General features: G+C 35.0%; 1 protein-coding gene across 3 annotated transcripts in view; it reads right to left on the bottom strand.

The window, feature by feature from the left end:
* NETO1 (neuropilin and tolloid like 1) overlaps positions 1–24,509 on the bottom strand; it is a 93,235-nt gene that overhangs the window by 14,278 nt on the left and 54,448 nt on the right. For all 3 annotated transcript variants that reach the window (XR_004593291.3, XM_034429366.3, XM_034429365.3), the window contains exons 7-8: positions 15,962–16,190; positions 3,445–3,558 (exon numbers count right to left, since the gene is read on the bottom strand). Coding sequence is in view for 2 of the 3 variants with exons in the window: in XM_034429366.3 (XP_034285257.1) it covers positions 3,445–3,558; positions 15,962–16,190 (343 nt within the window). In the remaining variant the exon portion in view is untranslated. The remainder of the gene's footprint in view (positions 1–3,444; positions 3,559–15,961; positions 16,191–24,509) is intronic.

Raw genomic sequence — 24,509 nt, 5'->3', positions numbered from 1 at the left:
ATAAAAGAAGTCCACCTTTTAACATTAATAGCCAGGGAAGAGATATACAGATAGTCCTTATGACTTACGACCACCATTGGAATTGAAACTTCTGTTGCTAAGCACTGCATATGTTAAATGAGTCATCAAATTAACATGCCTAATGTTATGACTTTTCTTGTCGTCGTTATTAAGTGAATCACCATGGTCATTAAGCAAAGTTGGCTTCTGTCTCTTGTGGAGCAGCCACCTGGGAAGGTTGAAAAGGTGGTTGTGTCATAAATATGTCAAGTGCCAAAATTCTGATCACATGACTGTGGGGATTGTGGTCATATGTGCGAGGGACAGTTGTTAGTCACTTTTTTTAACACCGTTGTAACTTCAAACAATTATTAAACAAGTGGCTGTATGTCAAGAACTGCCTGCACTACAATAGTTGCTGAGGTGGAAAGAAGTGACATCTGGGAAGAAATTGCTTGTTTGTATGCCTTGTTGTAACTTTCTTAGAAGCATCTGACTAGCCAATGGAAAATAAATTCTGGGTAACATAAGTGTTAGTCAAATACAAGTGTGCTTGTCTTTTCTATTACCTTATTTTTCAGAGTATAAGATGCACTCTTTCCCCCCTAAAAGAGGGTGAAAATTTGGGTGCGTCTTATACACCAAATGTAGCCCCGCCCATCCACCAGCCCCCACCCTTTGGCCTCTGCCGCCCAGAAATTTACCTCCTTGCAGCAAACAGCCTGTTTCAGTTTCGGTGCAACCTGATTAGCAGGCTGCAGGGATTGTCATTGCCTATTGCCACCTCCGCGTGCCTCATTTTCGGCCTCTGCGTGCCCCATTTTCCACCCGTTCTGATCCCTGCTTCCCGAAACAGGCGGAAAATGGAGGCCGAAAACCAGACACATGGAGGCGGCAATAGGCTATGGCAATCCCTGCAGCCTGAAACAGCTGATCTTTGGGAGGCCGATCCAACCTACAATCACCTGCTTGTGCTAATCAGGCTGTGCTGAAGCTGAAACTGAAATGGGCTGTTTGCTCCAAGGAGGCAAATTGCTGGGAGGCAGAGGCAGATTTTTTTTCTTGTTTTTCTCCCCAAAAAACGTAGGTGTGTCTTATAGTCCGGAGCATTTTATATTCCCAAAAAACCTGTGATTCTCAATTCAGAACCATAGTTTTATTCTTAAATTCATTGCAGAGACAATTTCCCATAATGTGAAAATAAGCAAGCAATACCATCAAGCACTGGAGAGTCTCAGGGTTATTCGTGAAAAGCAAAATCTATTTATTTCTTATTTCTATTAGAAGTATCCAATTTTTCTCCATTAAGGGCAATAGGTCCATTTAAGAGGTAACAGCTTCTTGAAAGGGTTTTGCCTGTGTTGTCCTGCATTTTTGTCAGTACTGCTCAACCTTTGTGGAGAAGAATTCAGCTATTCTTTGACATTTTAAGGAACATTTTTATTTCCAGAAGTAATCTTCCAAAAACTTACCATAAAAGCTATCCCTCTCAAATCTTCTCTAACTGCAACTAGTTATAGAACTAATATAGTTCAAAAACAATCCAGGATCAAGATTCAAATCTCTTTAATTAAAAATTTATTCTCTTCTCTTTGTATTGCACTTAATTAAAATTAGTAATACGCTGATGATTTGCCACTTGTCCTAGCATGCTATGAATTATGTGTTGAGGTTTTATTCAGCTTTGAAATAAAATTAATATTCAGAATAAATACTGATCGCTTCTGACTTGCTAGCAGGGACTTCTGCTTCTGATCAGTGGCATATTTGGAAATGCTCTTCGTAATCCAGTAGCCTACAGCATTTGGTGGTAAAAATTAATCTGTTCTTATTTCATCTGTTTCATAAGAGTATAGAAATATTGTCAGCACCACTTTTGAAAAGATGAAGGTAAGAAGTCAAGGATTGATTGGCAATTCTTCACTCATTAATTGCCTAAGGAAACTAACATGTTGAAAAGGACAGTAAATCTGTATGTTTGTTCCAACTTTTGAATCACATGATTGCCCAGTCCTGCTCCTTATATTTTCATTGAATTAAACATTTGAGTCAAATTCACAATCATGCATAGATAGGTACTTCATGTAGAATTCTAAACGTGTAGGCCAGCCATACTTTCTGGGAAGATACTGGTAGAATAGAGCCAGCAAACCACACCAGACATTGATATGGACCTGCTGTCCTTCTCATAACATTAATATGGAACAGTTAGGCATGGAAGAAAGCTATCTAATAGAACTGCCTCATCACAATCATTCAGGCACTTAAAACTATCAATTAGTGGACAGATTGCTTGCATTTACAACAAACATAAAATTATAACTGTTTTTCTGAGAGATTATTTGCCATTTTAAAATCCTCTGTTTGAATTACACTTCAATTTCTTCTGCTTGGCTCATTATGCTGGCTATCAGTTAAGGCGAAGCATTTTGCAAGCTTTTTTCAGTTCTTCCTAAATGAATGATGTCCTTTACCCTTCTCCAAAAAGCTTTCAAAGGCATAATAACCATGGAAGCTGTTGCTGAAATAAATTATCCCTCTTGTTCTTTTTAATGAAGACAAATGCAGATACAGAAATCCCCAAATCTAGAGGACTATGGCAAAACAATTGTTATCTAACTGTACTATAAAGCTTGAGGTTGAAATTCTAGTTTAGGCTTCAATTTTTCACAATAGAAACCAATGAATTATAGAAAATTCCACTTAAACATGGTATAATAGAGTTAGTTATCATTGGAAGTTGGATTTTTATCTTAAGAAATATTTGGCTTTATTTCCCATAACAATGCAAAGAAATGAGTTGTTCTGCTGTTTTTGAGTTATTTTCTCATGAAACAAAGGCAGGTTTACACAAGGGCAAGTGCATATATTTTATTATTCACATTCAAGACACACACATAGAAGTATGTATTGTATGTTTTTACTTTTCATACATATACATGCTTTGTTATTACTATTGTGTTATATATTTTACTTTCAACATACCGATGCTCTGGTTTTGTCCCATATACCCATGAATAACTCAAAATATTGCAACATTTCACAAATCAGCCATTGAATCTCATTATAACTGTAAGTTTATATTGTGAGTGTTCCTTTGATAATGGTTTATATTTTCACAAGCACTGAATATTAAGCACCACGAACAAAATGAGGAACCCAAGTAATAGTATTTCTCTATCCATATACTGATCAAAGTCCAACAATTTAACTTTTCCAGAGAAAATATAGGACTTTTTCACTAGCTATTTCACTAGCTATTAAACGCTCTATTTATTTTGTAATAACTTTTGAAACAAGTTCTAACAAATTTTAGAGCTAGGTGATAAACAGTCTTATGCATTCATTGAAAAGCATGAGAATAATTACGCGGCAAGTTTCAAATAATTAAATTAAAACTATTGTGGCATTAATTGGAAGTTTAATCCATATGCTTAGCATTACCTTTGCAGTGGTTTTCATCCCATGGATATACACAGTTCTGGAGTCCATTGCAGACTAATGTATTATTAATACACATATTACTATGGCAAAAAAACGTGTTGGCTTCACAGGGGGCTAAAAAGAGAAGGAAAAAAATGCATTAGCAGGACTGCACAGTGTATTTACTCTCCTACTCAGTAGCAATAGAGCTATTAGTAAATCTAATACAACACCAAGCAAAGGGATCTGCAATATTGGATCTAAAAAACTTTATATTTTGAATGTAGGCCAGATGGCTGTAATTCTATGTAATCAGCATAATGGCTTCACTGTTTATTGTATAAACAAAATTTAGGATTTAAAGTGCAGTTTTCACCTGCAGTCGAACACATTCATGTCTTCATTACAAATCACTGTAATGTGTGTATCTAAATGTGAGAGAGAGAGATACAAGAAGATGGCAATATCTAACATAGTTAATATGCATTTTTTAAAACGCCATCAGCTTCAGAACAACTTGATGCTTCTAGATATAAACTAGGGATGGTAATGAAGAAAATTTTGGTGATATGTTCAAGCACATATACTTTTAAGTATAAGTAGGTAAGGAATTGCAGAAACACTTGCCTTTCTGAAATTGAATTTTCACAGTCCCTGAGCAGGAGATAGAGCGTAATTGCCTAAGGCTCACAAACTAGTAAAATCAAGTTGCTAATATTACTAAAGCCCCAGAATGAAAGTATAACTGGAGGCTATATACTCTATATCAGGCTTCACAGGGAAATCCAAAATTCTCAAGGAGAAGTTTACAATCCAGAGATTATTCACGTTCAGTCACTGAACGTTTCTAAATTCAACTCAATAATGATATATTTTTATGTTCATGCAACTAGATGGCTATCTGTATAATTACTACAATGCTGCCATTAGAATTTTTAAGTGGCACTAAAGGAAAAAATGACATATTTTAAAGCTATATTAACCTCTCTGCAGACTTTAACATATATTTTACAAATAACCTTGGATTGGATTGGAGGACATTTCAATGATCATTTCTATTTTTATTTAGTCATACAGACTATTATGATTCTGAGAGGTTTACATCTTAAAAGTAAGAACAATGAAATTAAAAACGTAGAGGTCATATGCATGCAGAAGAAAAACCGTACATAACAACAAAAAACCTTATAGGAGTCAAGAGCCCATTGAATCTCAAGGTATGTAAGAATAACTTTCTCAACATCAATGGAGAAGAGAGGAGACGTATGAATATCTGGAGGAATGCTATTCCAAATATAGATAGCATTAAAAAAGACAAATATAATACTTTGGAATGATAAATGAAAAGAGATTAATAGGTTTAATTCAACCACATTCTAATGCAGTGTTTGCTTTTAAGAAAGAACATCTGAGATAGGAGAGAGAGAGAGAGAGAGATAAATATACCGTATTTTCCGGCGTATAAGACGACTGGGCGTATAAGACGACCCCCAACTTTTCCTGTTAAAATATAGGGTTTGGGCTATACTCGCCATATAAGACTGCCCCTCTTCCAATGCACACCAAATAAAAATTAAAAAACATCAACTGGCTCACCTACAATGTAAAAGCAGCTGTGCTAGACCCAAAATGGCCCCTGTAACAAGCAGGAACCTCACACAGCCACAAAAAGCCCCCCCAAAAAACTTTCACACTCTAAACACACACAACACAACACAACTGGCTCACCCACAATGTAAAAGCAGCTGTGCTAGACCCAAAATGGCCCCTGCAACAAGCAGGAACCTCACACAGCCACAAAAAGTCCAAAAAACCAACTTTCACACTTTACACACACAAAATTCCACATACAGCTTTGTGAGATTTTGTGTGTTTGTGTAGTTGGAGTGAAACACTACAGAAACACACTAAATCTCAGAAAGCTGCACAAATATTGTTTTATTTTATTTTATTTTTATTTTTATATGAAAGCTAAATTTAAAACTTCCTAAACTTTAAATGGCTAGGTCTAAAAAAGAACAACTAAAAAAACCCAATTGACTATTTTTTTTAAAGCTCCCAAAGGGGAAAAAAACTTACCCAATAGAACAGGGGTCTCCAACCTTGGCAACTTTAAGACTTGTAGACTTCAACTCCCAGAATTCCTCAGCCAGCTTTGTTTTGCTGGCTGAGGAATTCTGGGAGTTGAAGTCCACAACTAACTCCTTGCTTGATTGCAGGCAGGGAGTTGCTTGCTTGCCTGAATAGATTCAGGCAAGCAAAGCAAGGCAAGCGTTGCGACTAGCAGCTGAGGTAAGCAAGCTGGAGGGGGAAAACTTTTTTCCTTTTACGTGGTTTCTGGCGATCCCAGCTGAGTTGCAGGGAACTCAGCTGGGATCGTCAGAGCTGGGATCCTCAGAGTAAAAGGGAAAAAACTTTTTCCCTTTTACGTGGTTTCTGGCGATCCCAGCTGAGTTGCAGGGAACTCAGCTGGGATCGTCAGAGCTGGGATCCTCAGAGTAAAAGGTAAAAAACTTTTTTTCCTTTTACGTGATTTCTGGCGATCCCAGCTGAGTTGCAGGGAACTCAGCTGGGATCGTCAGAGCTGGGATCGCCAGAGTAAAAGGGAAAAAACTTTTTCCCTTTTACGTGATTTCTGGCGATCCCAGCTGAGTTGCAGGGAACTCAGCTGGGATCGTCAGAGCTGGGATCCTCAGAGTAAAAGGGAAAAAACTTTTTCCCTTTTACGTGGTTTCTGGCGATCCCAGCTGAGTTGCAGGGAACTCAGCTGGGATCGTCAGAGCTGGGATCCTCAGAGTAAAAGGTAAAAAACTTTTTTTCCTTTTACGTGATTTCTGGCGATCCCAGCTGAGTTGCAGGGAACTCAGCTGGGATCGTCAGAGCTGGGATCGCCAGAGTAAAAGGGAAAAAACTTTTTCCCTTTTACGTGATTTCTGGCGATCCCAGCTGAGTTGCAGGGAACTCAGCTGGGATCGTCAGAGCTGGGATCGCCAGAGCCATTTAAGGCTCGTCAGAGCCTTTCGGGCTGGTCTGCCTGGTTACAGGAGAACTACACCCGGCGTATAAGACGACCCCCGACTTTTGAGAAGATTTTCATGTGTTAAAAAGTCGTCTTATACGCCGGAAAATACGGTAAATATAAAGATAGATAGATAGATAGATAGACAGACAGACAGATTTTGCTATCTGAAATAAATGGCATTTCTCTATAATCTTTCAAAGATAACTTCTATCATAGATCCTGATATGAAAGTTTGTTGTTAAGAATAACATCAGAGCAATAATAATAATTTTTAGCTTTTAGTGAGGTCAGGGCAGACTCTTCATGTAATGAAATTGAAAAAAAAAACACTGATACATCTGCTACAATGCTGCTTTTCAATTCCTACTGGGCATCCCAGTAGTTGAGGACTACTGAGTTGTATTATTAGTACTTGTAAAAACAGTACAGGAAGAATAGCAAAGGGAGTTCTAAAAGCAGTCTTGCTTTTACATTTGAACAAAATAACTCTCCCCCACCCACATCCACCCACAACCAGCACACCACCAAAAGACTCAAAAACCAGGAAAAGGAGTTGAGGTTCCTCTATGCCTCTTTCTGAAAGTAAATCCCACTAAAGGGCATTGAACAAATAGACATGCTTAGAAGTGTGCTCTAAGTGGTATACATGCCAACAACTTTTATGTTTAGTTGTATACAAAGGGTTAAGGTTAGGATTATCTAACATGCTATCTCCCATGCTTCTTCGTTCTACTGCTCACTCATTTTCTATACCTGTGTTTCCTGCTATCAATATAGGATCTTCTATCAAAAGTTACTGCCTTGCCAGCTTCACGTCAACCTTCTTTTGCAAATCGTTGGACAAGTATAAACAATGGAGACATAACAACATCTAATGAGAAAAACAGGGATCAAAGCTATATTTCTGGAGAATGGCAGTAATGGCCAAGCAAGGAAAGTGAGATTATGATAATAATTCCTAGCAGACCTGCAAGCTTAAAAACAAAAAAACAAAAAGTAGAATCACAGTAAGAGAAGGGAAAATACTGTAGCAAAAAAGTGATAAATTCAGGAAATTTTGTACAGATTCTTCTCATTTGAAACAAAGATCTCAACCTGTCCCACTGTGTCCCAGGGACATCCAGGCTGATGTATTGGATGCTAGAAATAGAGCAGCAGTTCAAAGGCAGCACTATTCTAATAAGAAGATGCATATTCTACAAGGAATAACCACCTTGTAGGTTATCCAGAAATGCAAAGTTTGAAATGTTCAGTTCATGAGAAAAATCTAATTTACAGGGTAATCTGATCTAATCCAACAATGAAAATTATGATTCTCTGTTGCAAACACTGGTCACAAGGTGGCAACCTAAGTCTAAAGGAGCTACACATATGATTTAAACCCCAAGGATATGAATTAATTTTACTATTTTCAAGAAAAACAGCAGATGTTTCCTATTTAAATCATGGTAAGTGATTAAGGACAAGAATATAGAACAACCACTCAAATATATAAGGATGTGTGTAAAAAAAAAAATTAGAAAGCCAGAATGTTGTTGCACACCAATAACTTTAGGTCCAAAATCAGTGTAAAAGTTTCTGCAAGAATTATCTTCATGTCATTTCCTTTGCTTCCTCAAAAGTTCTCTGGGATCACAAGGCCTTATTTAAGGATCCAAATTGTTATGTTTACCTCAGAGTGCAGAAAGTAGTTAAATGTAACAATGACAGAAGAGCGAAATACCATATGAAGGGTGTTTTCTCATCTTTTATGCAACTCACCTTGTGATGTGGCAATGAAGTACTTGAAATAAGAAACCAACCCAGTTTTTACTGCTGTTGTGAATGGCATTGTGCTGCAAACTTATCTTTTCCAAGCATGTATTTGATATAGTGATACATATAGAAAAGGCTGGGGCAAGTGTTGCAACACAACTCTACTTTCATTAGTCTGACTTCTTTTCCCCTTCTGCAGACATCACTTATCCAAAATCACCCAATGGTGATACTGTCATTTTAACAGTTCATTACAATTAATATTAAAAAACATATAGTTGTATTGTTGCCACAAGATACAACACAATAATGTTAAGTTAAAAAAAATCAACTTAAAAGTATAATTAAAATTAACTTGATGGTAAATATTTGCGCCATTGCAGGAGATTGCAGATATAATTTTGATCAAGATATGCAGGAGCATTTAAAGTAAAACAAAACACATCTGAGATTGGGGAAGACATGATGAGAAAGACATAAAAGTAAAAGCCTTGGTTCTGTTGGGTGTAAGATGGGCAGAAGAAAATTCTGACATATATTCAAGAGGTTGTTAGTCTATGTATCAATAAAGTAGCAGTCCTGTAATCTTTGTGATGTACTGACCTGGCCTTTTTGATATGCCATTATATATAATATAGTCAAGAGCATTGTATCATTAGTTTTAAAACATACTATCTTTATTTTCAAAATATTCTAGATGGAAATTGTGACAATTAAAAAAACCAATTAAAGAGAGTGATTAGAAAGTCTGTATAACTATGATCCAAACCCTCCCTAATCTGATGTCACCCTCATTAGTTTGGCTAGAATACGACAGGAAGTATGAAAAAATAAAATGCAATAACATCTATTTCTAGCTTACAATGGAAGAACAATGATTAGATAGAGCTAGAAGCCACTGTTTGTTTGTTTATTGGATTTATGTGCCTCCCATCTCGTCCGGAGGCAACTCTGAGCAGTTTACCAACCTTAAAAACTAGAAACAAGTGATAACAAGAATCATAGTTATACTAAAATTTATCATTAAAAGATTAAAAGATGGGCATTGGGAAAGGGACACGAAGAACATGGTGTGATGTGGAGTCTTCTCTCAATCTACTAACCACCTCCAGAGTGATACACTGCCCACCCACCTCACCCCCATTGGGTCTTCAATGGCCCTTATGGAAGATCAGAAGGGTTGGTGCAAATCTCATCTGGGGAGTTTGGTATGATGTTCCAAAGGAGAAGGCTTAAGAAACTGTTTAACGTTTGCAGACACAAGAAAATTATCCTAGTCTTTTCCACTTTGTTACTATCCAAGCAGTCCAAAGTATCAGGAGGAAGATTCAGCTTCTTTAATAATGAAAAGTTGTATAAAGAAGAAATATTTTAAAGTAAATAATATAGACATTTCTTCTTTATTATTATGTAGTTGAGTGAGTATGTGCCCTCAAGTCGAAGTAGAAATATTTTCTCTAGTAGGATCTGCTCCAAGTATGATTTTTTGAGTCTTACAACAGTACGCTCCTTCCCATTGGAACCGAGTCCATCCACCTTAATGCTAGTTATCTTCTTCTCATCTTTCCTTCCAGCTTTCACAACATTAAATACTTCTCCAAAGAGTTAAGTCTTCACATAATGTATCAAAAATATGATAATGTGAACCTGGTCATTTGTGTCATATTGAGCTCCTTTTTTTTGTTTTCCTAACTATTCATGTTAATTCTCAGGAGTCTCCTCCAAAACCAAAGTTTCTATCCTGCTTCTTCAAAATCCAAATTTCACTTCCATAGAATTCCACAGAGAAAGCCATAAACTATACTATTTTGATCTATACCTTTGTAGGTGTGGTCATACTCCTTTGCTAATCCAGGTCCATTACGTTTCATTATTCTCTGTCCATACTGTGGATTCGTGACCTGTACATAGGTTTTGCATGAGGATGAGATGTTCTGAGATTCCCCTTTTTCTAAACACATTCCATAGTTTGACATGATTGACACAATCAAAGGATTTTTTTATAATCAATGAAGTACATTTTGGTTTAGTGATATTATGCAGTCATATTTTTTTCCTTAATATTTGGCCATCTAATTCATATTTTTTGACGTTTTGAATATTTAATTTTTTCCCTAAACAATGATTCTTCATAAATCCTGGTTTTATATAATTATATTTATAATCATAAATAATATATCATAACATTATTCTTCAGGGATATGTAAGGGGCCCCTTTGGGGTCTCCTGGGCAATGGTGATGCCCTTCCAATCCGGAAGTGCCTTGGTAAGTGCTTCTGACATGAGTGTAGTAGTGTAAAATTATTATATCTATCTAAACATACAGCATCCATATACTACAATGAAATGAAAAGAACAATGAGTTCAAGAAGAACATAAACATCTTTTAGGAACTTTTAGGAACCAACTACCCACAAGAGTAATATAAAACTGTCATATACAAACATAGTTGCTGCATTGCTCATCATTGGTAATCTCATTCTAATGTATTATTTTGGCAAATGCAGCTATGAAATGAAATTACAATGATTCAATGACTCAGAAATTCTCTAACTGTATGATATTGCAATTCCCTAAAATGTAAAATCAATTTGTATGTTTCTCTGCAACGCCACTGAATAAATCTAATGATTTCAATATAGACTGATTTGAGAAAGAAATAAAATCAATGCATATACCAATCATTTCAATAATGGCATTTAATATATGTATCAAGTAAAAGATAGATCCTTACAATTTTATAAAACAAAGTATGTACTTAGATATGATAAAAAATTTTCACTGGCATATACATGTCTACAGAGACTCAACAGATTACAATACACTACTACATGTAGATCTCGGTTAACCATTCATTCAGCAACTATTCAAAGTTACAATGAGAAGACTTATAGCCAGTCTTCAATTGCAGCTGTCTCAGCACCCCTGCAATTATGCAATCACAATTTGGATACTTGGCAACCAATTCATAATTATGACAGTCATAGCATTCTGTAGTCATGTGATCATCATTTGTGATCTTCATTGCTTTCTTCCAACAAGCAAAGTCAATGTGGAAGCCAGCAACGGGTTGCAAATAGCAATCATATGATTTCATATGTAACAACCACAACTGGAACTGCCTTTGTAAGATGTCATGGTCATGTGATATCACATTTTACAACTAAATTGTTTGGTGACAAAGTTCCCAGTCCAAATTACGATTGTTAACCAAGGATTATTTGCACATGGCATACTGGTGGTGATGATTCCAAAGAAACACAAATATATCCAAGACAGTCCAAACCCAATTACTAGTGGTCAGAGCCAACAGATTACCATTATCCAATAATAATTATTATAGATGCCATTTGCTACACACCAGAAAAATGAGGAGATATATATGGGCGAATGGATGGCATGTTAAGTTTGATAGATAAATAAATAAATACAGGTAGTCCTTGATTTATGACCACATTGAGTCCAAAATTTCTGCTGTTAAGCAAGACAGTAGTTTTATTAAGTGAGTTTTGCCCCCTTTTACAATCTTTCTTGTCAGATTGTTAAGTAAATCCCTGCAGTTTTTAAATTTGTAACATGGGCATTAGGTGAATCTGGCTTCCCCATTGACTATAGTTGTCAGAAAGTCACAAAAGGTGATCACATAAATACATGCCAGTTGCCAAGCATTTGAATTTTGATCACGTGACCACTGGGATGCTGCAATGGTTGTAAGTGTGAAAAACAGTCATAAGTCACGTTTTTCAGTCCCATTGTAATTTCAGACGGTCATTAAACAAATGTTTGTAAGTCAAGAATTACCTGTAAATAAATAAATACATGCAACAGCATGATGCGTATCAGAAAGAGGGAGGACTTTCATTGTGATACAACCCTACTTTCATCATTCTGCCCTTCCCTCTTTCCCACTGTGGAGGTGCTGCTGTATACATGTACGTATATCATTTCTCAGTTGTAGTTAAAAAAAACCCCTACATTAGCTAAGTTGTGAAAATTCTTGTGATGCGGAATTTTGTTAATTCATTACAGCAGTTTGGGGTAGTGGTTAAGGCACCAGGCTAGAAATCAAGAAACTGAAAGTTCTAGCTCAACTTTGGGCCTTTGGGCTTGTCATTCTCTTTCAGTCCAATTTACCTTACAAGGTTGGTGTGGGGGAACAAAAGGAATATTAGATACTTTAGTTGCCCGAAGTTATTTATCAAGGTGGTCAAGGCACTACATAAATAATGAAATAATTTCTTTAAAAACAGAACAAAATGAATTTTGTTTTAATCAAGCTAATAAAGACATATAGTAATGAGGAGCATCAAGGCTAATAGATTATGATCTAATTTGGTAACCTGACATTTTGCCAGCTTCGTCAGTGTTGAAAGTCTTCTTGGTAGCTCACCAGCAACTGAGCAGGAACCAACTTGAGTTCTTGCATTTTTAAATAGGACTATTTAGACCATGTCATTGGATTTTTGGAAAGTCTGCATTGATATAGTAATAAGGACAATTTTCAGTTTAATAACTAACCTATGAAAATTTGATTGAGTCTCTATTATTACATACAGTAAAACAACTTCTTTGTGTGTACTATGTACATTGGTATCTTAATGTTGTGCACTCCTGCTGCTTATTGGTACTGTGGCTTAGCTGGCCAACAACAGTACAGGTACAAGCCTTTAACTAACAGACTCTCCATCCTACTTCACTTGTAAACTATTTTTGCCTTTTAACACTAGATTCTAGTTACATGCCAAAATTCTATTTCTTCGCATTAAGCTTCACAGTTCAGTACTATCTTCTGGTATGAAAATCTGGGCACAATATTCCAACTCTGTCTCTTTGGTTTCATCATTAAGTTCCATGGTATCTTTCAATTAAAAGTAATATTTAAAAAGCCCAAAATTGAATAAATGTCTCCGCTTCACTCCTATACATTGTAGGTTTGTTTTTTTTTACACATGCAGGGTTTTTTTACACATGCACACTTCACATTACCTCCATTTTGCTTCTGCTAGGCTCAAAAAACTTAAAGATGGACATAAAGCCTTCTGTAGTAGGCTGGTGTGCTGTGGTCCATGGATCACGAAAAGTTGGATACAACTTAGTGACCAAACAACAACAATACCTGAGGAAAAAAATATTATTTCCAAAATTTGTCTGTCCTCTGAAATCTGAAATTTTAAATGCTTGCCACAGTCATGTTTCCATCTTTCCTCTTCTTATAACATCTTCCAATGCTTTCATATCAAAGTTTTGGAATTCCCAACTCTTAACTCTCAGTAATCAGTTCTTCAATTTACTTACATTAATATTCACACATTAACAGTGTTAAAATCAGTAGGATAAAGGCAGGTTGCCAACTATTTTAAAATAACAATAGAAACAGCTTTCCATGCCATCCTGTTATAATATAGTTCCCTCTTTTCTAGCAAAATGAACTTGCTAAATGCAGTGATTTATGAAGATGATGTGAAATGCCATCTGTCTCTGCTGTTGTATTTTCACTTAATGTTGTGTTTGTTTAGATCAACTATATATACACTTCTCAAAATGTTGATATAATATTCTTCAGTGATATAATATTCTTCAGAATGGTCTATAGTTTGGAAAGTAGAAAATCCCACCATATCTTTAACCCATTGTAATTATTACCACATTTTTCATAAGTAATTTAATTTGTCACTATGCATTATATGCCATTACTATTTTTACCTACCATATTTAATCCAACTAGGGTGGAATAGATAAGCAATTCATACCATAGTTCAAAACTCGTCTTAGAATTAAACTATGCTTCAAGGTTGCAGAATAAATGAATATCTTAAATATCTTAAACTCCAAAATCTGGCTTGGTACCTCAGAAACATCTTAAGATTCCCTGAACAGAAATCACAAAAATACATCTGGCAGCTCTGTAGGTAAACAGAAAGCTTCCTTGCATTAGTTGTTATACAGCCTATAATGTAGCTGAAAAATAAACCCAATCACTCAGACAATATGGTTTTAAAAGACGGAAAGAATGGTGTCACTTTTTTAAAATACACTTCCAGAAAATACTGAATCCTCAATGCTTTCACAGTTGTTTCTAAGATAACAAGACACAATGTCTTTGATTTGAATAAATAAAACGGAATATTAAAGAAAGTTTTTATCATAGAAAAAATATTTAGGAACAGCATCAGAGTTATGCAGAAATTAAGGCCAGCTTGATTTATGAACTTGGGAACTGTAAACTATCATTTAAGCTGTATCATGCAAACTAACAATCTCAACTCAGAATGCATCAGAATTTTGTTAATCTAACCAAAATTACACAAAAAACTTTTCTCCATACATTTTCAGAGTGCTGTTCTAAATGGCATCTTCTGTATCAGAAAAAAGTATGTCAAATAATTGTTCAGTTTTTTCCCAGAAATAAACAGCTTTCCTGGCACATTCCTAACTGCTGATTTTTGATTTTCTTTTTATCAATCTCTTCCAGAAAAACATTTACCCCTTTCCATTCCGTAATATACACTTAGTTGGATGAGTAGATTTTTAAAAGATGAGTACAGATTTGCATTTGAAAAAAAAGGGAGGGGAACTTTAAACCACATATATTTAATTTCACTTGATAAATCATTTTCTGTTAATCAATTGTTTTCTTCCAGTCTTTGGCAATCAATACCTCAGAAGGGAATTCTTCCTGACTATTTGTCTTCTATAAATCAGGTTTATTTGATGTATATACAATTACATTAATAAATCTTACCAAGTGAATATTGGTTATTTTTAGTTATTTGGTACTGAGATTTCAATAAGTTTGATTGCATAAACTTAAGTGCATTTAATTAGCTTGTATACATCAAGTGTGTGGGTTGATATATGCAATTCAATATGCAAAAGACAAGAAAACAGCTTTCTCAAGATTGCACGAGGAGGATTTCAGAGTCTTACCCATTGCTCAATAAAGACCACTGAGTCTTACTTACTGCTCAGTAAAGAAATACAATTTAAATGACCCATGACGAACAGTCATTCTGCTTTTGCTTAACCTATCAACTGAAGAAAATCCCACATCCTCTTTGAATAACAGCACTGGTTCCAATGTCATAATAATTTCTGTTATTAAGGGCTTTTAAAAACAAAATGGAATCTGTCTTTCTAGAGCTTAAATCCATTAATCTGTGTCTCAAAGACTAGAAAATAAATTTGATTTTCAATGAAGTTCCTTCTTTGTTAATTGAAAAGTACTATTATATAAACCCATGGTCTTCTTGTTTTGAAGATATTCCAAACTCCTTCATTTTCTTTTCAGGGGAATATGCCTAACTCTATATTCTGGTTTTTCTGGAGGTCTTCCAGAACTTAGCTATCACAGGGATAGTCCACAATTTTCTCCTATGATTTAGTGTTTCTAGCCTGACATCCCTCCTTAAATCTGTTCCAGTTCTCTTCTGAATCCTTATTAAATTATGTCTAAAACTAGATATTCAAAGTAAGATATTCTGATACCTGTAGAATAAAATCAAACTATTATTCTCCACAGCTTGGCAACTGTCTAAAACTCATACATCCTCATCTAAAACTCCTCATACATATTCCTGACAAGCAAGGAAATCCAAGTCACTACCACCTAGGGTTCCCTTTATATAGGGATAGAGCATATGTAGAGACTTGATAGAAAATATCTTACTTGGTTATCACATAAAGTATTATCATATTTATTTGGTATGAAGGAAAACACCATTAAATGTTAGGTGACAATGGAATACTTATTAAGTGTCTTACGTTCTTGGAAAGATGTGAAGAGCATCTGGAATCGGCTATTTCGACTGCCTTCATCTGCCCACATGCGGATTACTCCAAGACCTGTACGCAGCATCACATCATTAGCAACAGTACTGCAAAACTTTGCTTTTAAATCCTCCACTGAGCTACTTCCATCATAGACAGCCACAAAGTTCCTTTTGCATTCATTAGAATTCTGCATTTCATAATCCAAGAATCGTAAATATATCTATAAAAAAGAGAATAGTGAATATGACAACATAGACCAACACTTGCATTTCCACATCACTTTTTGCTTTTCAAAGAATCCAATGCTCTACAGCAAAACAGTGAACAATGATCATATTTATGTTCTTGAATGGTAGCATACCACAAGAAAACAGGATCATGAATGGAACTCAGAATCCTTTTTCTAACAATTTATTTGTCCTGGAAGAATTTTCTCAGGTATACTTATCACAAACTCATTATGATCAAGTCTAGGTATGTACATAACAATAATCAAAGGTCTTTATATTACTCAGAACAGAATAGGAAATGAGTATGGGTCTTCATAGAGTTTCACCGCATGTTACATTATTTACAGAAAAGGGAAAAACATAAGAAATATTTTGTCCTTTTTTCTTCTGTTTGTCTCAAAACTAGTAGATCAGTTGTTTTAAAATCCAGGAATGCTTAAGAGAAAAAAGGGTTTTGGCATTCGTTTCTTATTTCTTTAAGCAGTGAGAACATTACCTGCTTATTTTTAAATAATAAAATAAAACCATATAGAATTTGTTAACTTTTCTATAATTTAATTGTTAAATATCAAAACTCCTCTACAGGTGTTCTCTCTCTCTGCACTTGAAACTTTAATGGTCCAGAGCAATGCACAGCAGAATTGAGCAATGCCTAATCAGACCTAATGCAGTATCAGCAATTAAAATAATCAGTCCAAAATAATTTAGTAAATACCCTTGTGTCCAAAAGACAACTAATAGGCCACAGGTAAGCTTTTGAAGTTTGGGAAATAAGACATTCTTCCATTGAAAAAGAATGTCTTTTACTGCCTGCACGTTTAATTTCTTTATAATTACAATAATGACAAATAGTTTCTAACATGCTGGATAAAACACAAAAAAGGACAAAGGGCTATCTTATTTTGTTCATCTTCTTGATTATACTCAAAAATGTTTAGGATGATAAGAAGACAAAGAAATATACAACCTGATGGGGCAGAAGCAAGGGAGGTACAGCCCAACAGAACAAAGATGTTGCAAGGAAAATATTTTTTTCCTCTTATACTACATTGTAAATATCAAAATTTCATACACAAGGATCTAGCTCTTTCTAGAAACCAGTGGTTGTTCTACAGCTGCAGAAATACATGAATCTTTTTTTAAAAGAGTAATAAAATAAGCATGTCAATCCAAATTTTTGCCGCAGCCTTTATGCATCCAGACTCAAAGCGTCTAATAGATTTTGATATGTATTTGATATGCAGTATATTTAGAAAATAGATTTTAAATTTTTTGTTGGACTATTTCCAAAAGAACAAATTTATAGTACTTTATAAACTTTGGGTCCAACAACTGAGAAAGGTCTTTAGTTTTGAAGAACCTTAAATGATCAAGAAAATACTGTGCATTTCTAATTGAAAAGGAACTCAGTATTGCTGCAATACTGTGTCGATGCTATGAGGCCACATACTCAGTCCTACTTTTGGCTCCAAAAAAGATGAAAAATGACCCACAGATATTTGAAGTGAATGCTATTCTCAAGTCAATTTGTCCTAAAACAAATAGCAACATCTTCAAAATAAAACAGTATAATTTGCTGGATCATCAGACGTTTTAGGTGAGTGGAAATGTTGCAAAGTTTATTTTCTAATCAGTTAAGAAATTCAAAAGTGATGGAACCAAAATGTATTTTATTTCGGTCTTCTTGAACTAGGAATCATTGCTATCCACTGTGAATGCTGTACGTATACCTTGATATTAATAAAGCAAGACTGAAATTTTCTTCAGGTGGTCAAAACTATCATCTGTTGGCTGAATTCAGTGTTTGCTAATATATGAGTCCTTTTTCTCACACACACACACAAAAAGCAGAAAAGAGATGCAGAGATAATGATACTCCATATTCAAACTTGACAGAAAGACAGACAGCAGACAGCAGACAGACAGACACACATATAAAAAAAGGCATGGCTTTGATCATCCATTATACCTATCTGTAGATTACATTACAGTAAATAATGTGAATCTCACATATGACTAATCAAGTACAACTAATTCAAGTATTGTGGCATTTCTAGTAATTTTATTCTCCTGAGTAATTTCCTAATACATATACTACTTTACAAAGTAATCTAAATCACTTCTGACATTTCATAACTCTATTATACGTCTGCAACAAATACATTATACTTATGGCAATTGGTTACCTGACATAATTAAAACAGCCGTAACAACATTTAGCAAGGTTCAAAATCTTACAGAACTAAAAAAGGAAATATCTAAGCTAATTGGTTATCAACTCACTAATTCACTTCACTTTTAATCAAGTATGTCTCATTTATGTTTTAAAGTCATACAAGGTGAAAAGCTGCTCTGAGAAAGTGACAGAAATTTTAAAAATAAATTAGAATAAGATCATATGATTTTTTTTTTTTAAAAAAAAACACCCTATCTCATCTTGAAAGGTCATCCTGTCAACTTAAGAAACTACCTCTCTTCACTTCTGAGTAGATCAGCTCTAAATTTAGCTATTTTAGCACTTATAATGAGATGGAGATTAATTATCCAAATTCAAAAGTACTAGTTTCTCGAAAGAGATCTAAAAGCAGTTTGGTTTATAAATGGGATCGGTTTAAATAACGGTTGATCTAGTAATGCATGTAAAACAGTTTGCTAAAAGAGTTCAGTCTGAATGTCTATCTTTAAAAACCCAATCCTTCCTTCTCTTTCGGTTCCTCTTATTTTGCTGAAGCCTGTAGAAGTATATACTTCTCATTTAGAGACCCGAAATGGGATGTTTTAAATATCAATACTTTTTCATTGGAGTTCTTTAGTGGGTTCTTAAGAATATTTTTCAGTCTTGATTTTATTTTCCAATTCCTTAGATAGAGACCATTTATCATTTACAAATAGAAAACAGGGCTTTAGGGAGTTTTACCCTGGTTTTACTCAAATACTAACGGCGTGTAGTGGGGCTCTTTAACTTTCCAGTCAAATAATTATTAGCTACTACTTCAAAGCAATCGTTGCTATATCCTATACAGCAGAGAAGTGGAAAATATTTTACTGTTATTGTTTCTTGGTCAATAAGTCAGCTTTTAAAAAGAAATATTTTGTGTTTCATCTCATTCCTATTTTTTTAACTAGGAAAAAAAGCAAGATTTAAGTTGCAATTCTTTGTATATTTGCATTATGATCAAGTTCCAAAAACTTAGAGAACTGGTAAAGAACATTTTCCCACTGGACAAGAAATGTAGAGAGTATGCTTTTCCTCACACATTAGTTAGAGAAAAGAAAGAGACTAAGGATGCATGTTTTTGCCATCAATTGAAGTGAAACCGAACAGTGGAGATCCATTTGTATCCATTTTATTTTGTTTAATTGTATCCTGCCTTTATTATTTTACAAATAACTCAAGGCTGCAAACATATCCAACACGCCCTTCCTCCTCCTTTCTTTCCTACAACAACATCTCTGTGAGATGGGAGTTGAGAGAAAGAGACTTGGTCCAAGATCATCCAGCTGGCTTTCATGGCTAAGGTGGGACTTGAACTCATGGTCTCTTGCTTTTTAGCCTGGTGCTTAACCACTAAATCAATAGTGAAGGATAACAAACTGATAACTGATACTCTTCTCTTAGGCTCATCACTGGAGCAGCCATATTATCTCTGTAACCATTGGGAAACAACACCGGCACAGAAAAAAGCACATAGGGGAAAATCTGCTTTTAAATTCATTTTTTTTAAAAAAAAAAAGGTAGAAGAAATCAATTATTATACAGATGAGGATTAGAGGTGCATCAATTTTGCAAAGTCTGTGTACAATAAATCTATTTGTTGCCATTGTTTTTGTATGAATGGAAACTGTATTTTTTATAGACAGAGGAAGTGAATTTAATTAATTTAAGGTTTTGTGTATTTTTATTAATTATATATATATATATTTTACTTAATCCTTTGCCTCCTAAATGGTAATGGTTTGAGTTACTAAATGATAAAGTCTGAGTTCTAAGTGAACTCATCACCAATCCCCTTTTCTGGGATGCTGTCCAACTTTCAACTGCAGTCTGCAGTTCTGCTGTTCCCCAGAAGTCTCCTGTTGAAACTCTTCAGCAAGTAGTCTTCATCTACATAACAACCACATCCAAACAAGGTAAGCCAGATGTTGTCATCCCCTGACCCCCACCTCATTTTGTGAATGACTATTTCTTCACTGGGTCTATAAAATAACTTTAGCATTTTAAACAGACCCACTGATCCCCAAAGATCACTTACCCTGATTTTGGCATGATACAACCCCCTTGTAAATAATAGCTCAATTATGCTTTCAGTTTCAAGGCTCAGCCTCAAAGACTGCTATATGATGAAGTATAGTTATAAATATGTAGTAATTGCACACCTTCAGTGGAATCCTTTGATTATAAATAAAGGTTTATCTGCCTGGAGTACTAGAAGTTGTTTTTTTTTTTTAATTTGATTTATATGCCGCCCTTCTCCGGAGACTCAGGGTGGCTTACAGTGTGTTAAGCAATAGCCTTCATACTTTTGTATATTTTATACAAAGTCAGCTTATTGCCCCCACAAACTGGGTCCTCAATTTACCTACCTTAGAAAGGATGGAAGGCTGAGTCAACCTTAAGCCTGGCAAGATTCGAACTTACTTTAATTGCAGACAGCTGGTGTTAAATTACAGTGCCTTTGTCTGCAGAGCTATCCAGGCTCGTTTCATTCTCTTGTAAAATTTATCACTGTTTATAATTCCTTCTAATTTTTTTCTTGCATTTGCCTAAGGAGAGACTAGCCAAAGCATTTTGTTATGATAAAATAATGAGTCACCAAGTCTTATATATTAGTTCAAGATAAAATAATAAATAATAATATTATTTAAGATTAACATTGTAAGTAAGTATAATAGTAGTAATTACTATGTTAAGCTGTTGCATTAAAAACAGAGTTGATAGGATCACAATGACAACTCTTTTCTTCCATTGCTGTATTTTTAAAAAAATCCCATTGAAAATGCACAGTTTCAATCTTCCCTTTTAAATCAGTAACAATTACTAGAATTTTACAAAGAAAATTTTCTAATTTTTCACTGTAATAGAGCGTGGGTGCAAACCTCATATATCCATTAAAAGTAACTAAATAGCTATTCCATTAGAGGAATTGAAAGAGACCTACCTATACATATTAGTTAAGATGCAAAACCTATATAGGTAAATATTTTGTCCCATTATACACTGCTATTTTCAACGGATATGTATGTATGTATGTATGTGGTGGTATTCAGCCGGTTCTATCTGGTTCGGGTGAACCAGTAGCGGCGGCTTCGGGAGGCTCTGCCCACCTGCCCGGACGTCATAACATCCCATTTTTGATGCTCTGTGCATGCGCAGAAGGTTCTACGCATGCACAGAGGTGTCATGCGCATGCTCACATTTGCGAACCGGTAGCGAAGGTAAGTCAATACCACCACATACATACATACATACATACATACATACATACATACACCAAATTTATATTTTGCTGATAAAAAAATAAAGGAAGACTTTATTTATCAGTGAAATATAAATTTGGTATTAAATGGTTTGTCGTGAATGCGACTGCTTGAGGGCTCCTGGATTGGATTGGAACTGAAAGGCAAAAGGGATGCAGTATGCTTCCTCCCACATGCTGGGGTAGACCAGGTGTCTCGATAGAAACACACACACACACACACACACACACACACATATACACACACATACATGCACATACACATACACATACAGACACATGGATCCATGAATACATACATACATACATACATACATACATACATACATACATATGTCCCTGTTGGGCAGAGTTGAGCAACTATGGCCATTTTATGATCTGTGGACTTCAACTCCCAGAGTTGACTCAGGAATTCTGGGAGTTCAAGTTCATAGGTTGTAAAGTCGCCACTGTTACCTACTGCTGCTGTTGGGTGTTCTGTGTAGTACATGGAGTGTGTTATGCCTGGTCACACATGGTTTCTTTTATCCATTTTTTAAAAATATGTTATAATGTAAGACATAAAAATCTCTGGCCTTAAGTCAAATATATAAATGAATCCAGCAAGTGTTTTTGTTTATTTGATATGACTTCAAATGGAGCAAGATGGTATCTTCTTATTTTAGAAACCTTCTTGTTTTAGAAACCTACACTTGTATGTCCTGCATTATAAGTACTTTCTTATGAAACATTTTTATGTGATTGAGGGAGGGAAATCCACACTGTTCTACATTCTTGTTTTAAAATGTCTGAAAAATCCACTTTTTGAACCATTTGATCATATTGTAATTTTAACCAAAATAAAGGACAGGATTTCAGAGGTGTTTCAGCTTTGGAATGTCACTACAAAATGGCAGCGCTGTTACCAACAAGAATAAAATAACCTCACCACAGCTAATTAGGCCACTAATACGTAATTAGTAGCCCTGATTGTATTACAGTTTTAAATTACTGTCTTGTCACTTTTAAAGTTGGTATTTTTAAAATGATAAAAAAGCAATGCAGATTGAACTGCGTTTTTTTTTAATTTTAATTTGAACACAATAACCCAATGACATATATTAAGAGAAAATTAATTACTCCAAATTCTGAATAACATATAACTTCAGTAAAAACTCTCTCATAAGCTCTTCACAGTGAATCATTTTTGATAAATCCTGTTTCATCAGTCACTGTACATTTGCGTTGACAAGATTGATTGGGCAAGTCAGAAAACCATCATAAGAGCCTGTCTGTATTCAAGCAAAGTTCACCACAGTTTTGCACTTTTCATTCATTCATTTCATTCGCACTGAAGCTAGCAAAAGCGTATCTATTGGAAAAGTAATAAATCTCCTCTCAAATATATTAAAGACTTTGAAATCTGACAAAAACAAAAGCCCATATTTAAGAAGGAGAAATGGTTTATTCGTTTCTAACTGAAGAGAGGTTTATATGCTCATAAAGAATTTGTTTCTGGTCTTGATGACCTGCCCACCTCTCTTACATATTATGGTGCTGTTGTAATTTCTGGGCATGAGCAATAGATTTTATACAACCCCTATGGTGCTCTTGGTGTGACATATTGTTAGAAAATACATGAGTTATGTTAAGCCAGTTTACTTATTTATTAAATTTATATGTTTCCAAAGAATGGGAGAAGAACATTCTTTCCTTCTTACCTTCCTTTGCCATTCCAGGTTTGGAGCAACAGCATTAAAAGTGGAAATAGGAAAGAAAATCTCTGAATGGCTTCATTCTCATATTCATAACCTTAATCTTTGGGGAGGAGGGGGGCACTTCTGGTATTTATCCTCTTTGCTGTCCGAAGTTGTATTTGCTAACTCAGGGTCTTAAAAGAGCCTTGGTGGCGCAGCAGACTAAAGCACTGTTAAGTAACACCAGCTGCCTGCAATTATTGCAAGTTCAAATCTCACCAGGCTCAAGGCTGACTCAGCCTTCCATCGTTTTGAGGTAGGTAAAATGAGGACCCGGTTTGTGGGGGCAATAAGCTGACTTTGTATAAAAAAGAACACTGCTTTGGGGGGGGGCAAAGCCCTACTAAGCAGGTATATACAAAAAGTATGAAGGCTATTGTTTAACGCATTGTAATCCGCCCTGAGTCTCCGGAAAAAGGTGGCATATAAATCAAACCAATAAATAAATAAAAGTTTGCATGTCATCCACCCCAATATTTCTTATTGTACTAATATAGTTGCATATTCATGTCCATCTTTTACATAATTAGAATTCCACTTCTTCATAATTATTTTGCTTAGTCATCTACTACTAGAAAGAAGAAAAATGTGTACATAACTCCAACTAATCCAATCTGATGAAAAATTACATCCGAATAATCACTATTGCAATAAGATATATGGCATGTCAGGCTTGCCTATTCCAACTACAATCTTTGCACTCTCAGAACAGTGTCTACTGTGCGAGTCAAACCCTATTTTTTAAGGTTACAGGATGCATGAAAACAAATGGAGCTCTATGCAAAAAAAAAATCTCCAAGAAATAGGGAATGTCTGGAATTCTCTATCCATACTTTTAAAATAAGTTCCTATTATATATTTTAGTCCTGTATCATCATTTTTAGATTGACAAACAAAAGAAAATTCCCTCCAAATCAGCTGGCTACCCTTAAATCTGTTTTATCTTAACTTTGTTAAATTAGACATATTATTTTAAAAAAATCAATATCTTCATAATAATTAAAATAAGAGTTTACATATATGTGGAAAAAAATCAATAAAAATAAAGGCAACATACTATAGAAGAAGAACTATATTAGAATAATTATTCACGGAA

The sequence above is a fragment of the Pantherophis guttatus genome, chromosome 3 (assembly GCF_059756535.1).
Source record: "Pantherophis guttatus breed Tessera chromosome 3, ASM5975653v1, whole genome shotgun sequence".
Taxonomy (NCBI): domain Eukaryota; kingdom Metazoa; phylum Chordata; class Lepidosauria; order Squamata; family Colubridae; genus Pantherophis; species Pantherophis guttatus.
The sequence above is the reverse complement of the archived record's forward strand: the minus strand, read 5'-3'. Positions and strand labels throughout refer to the sequence as shown.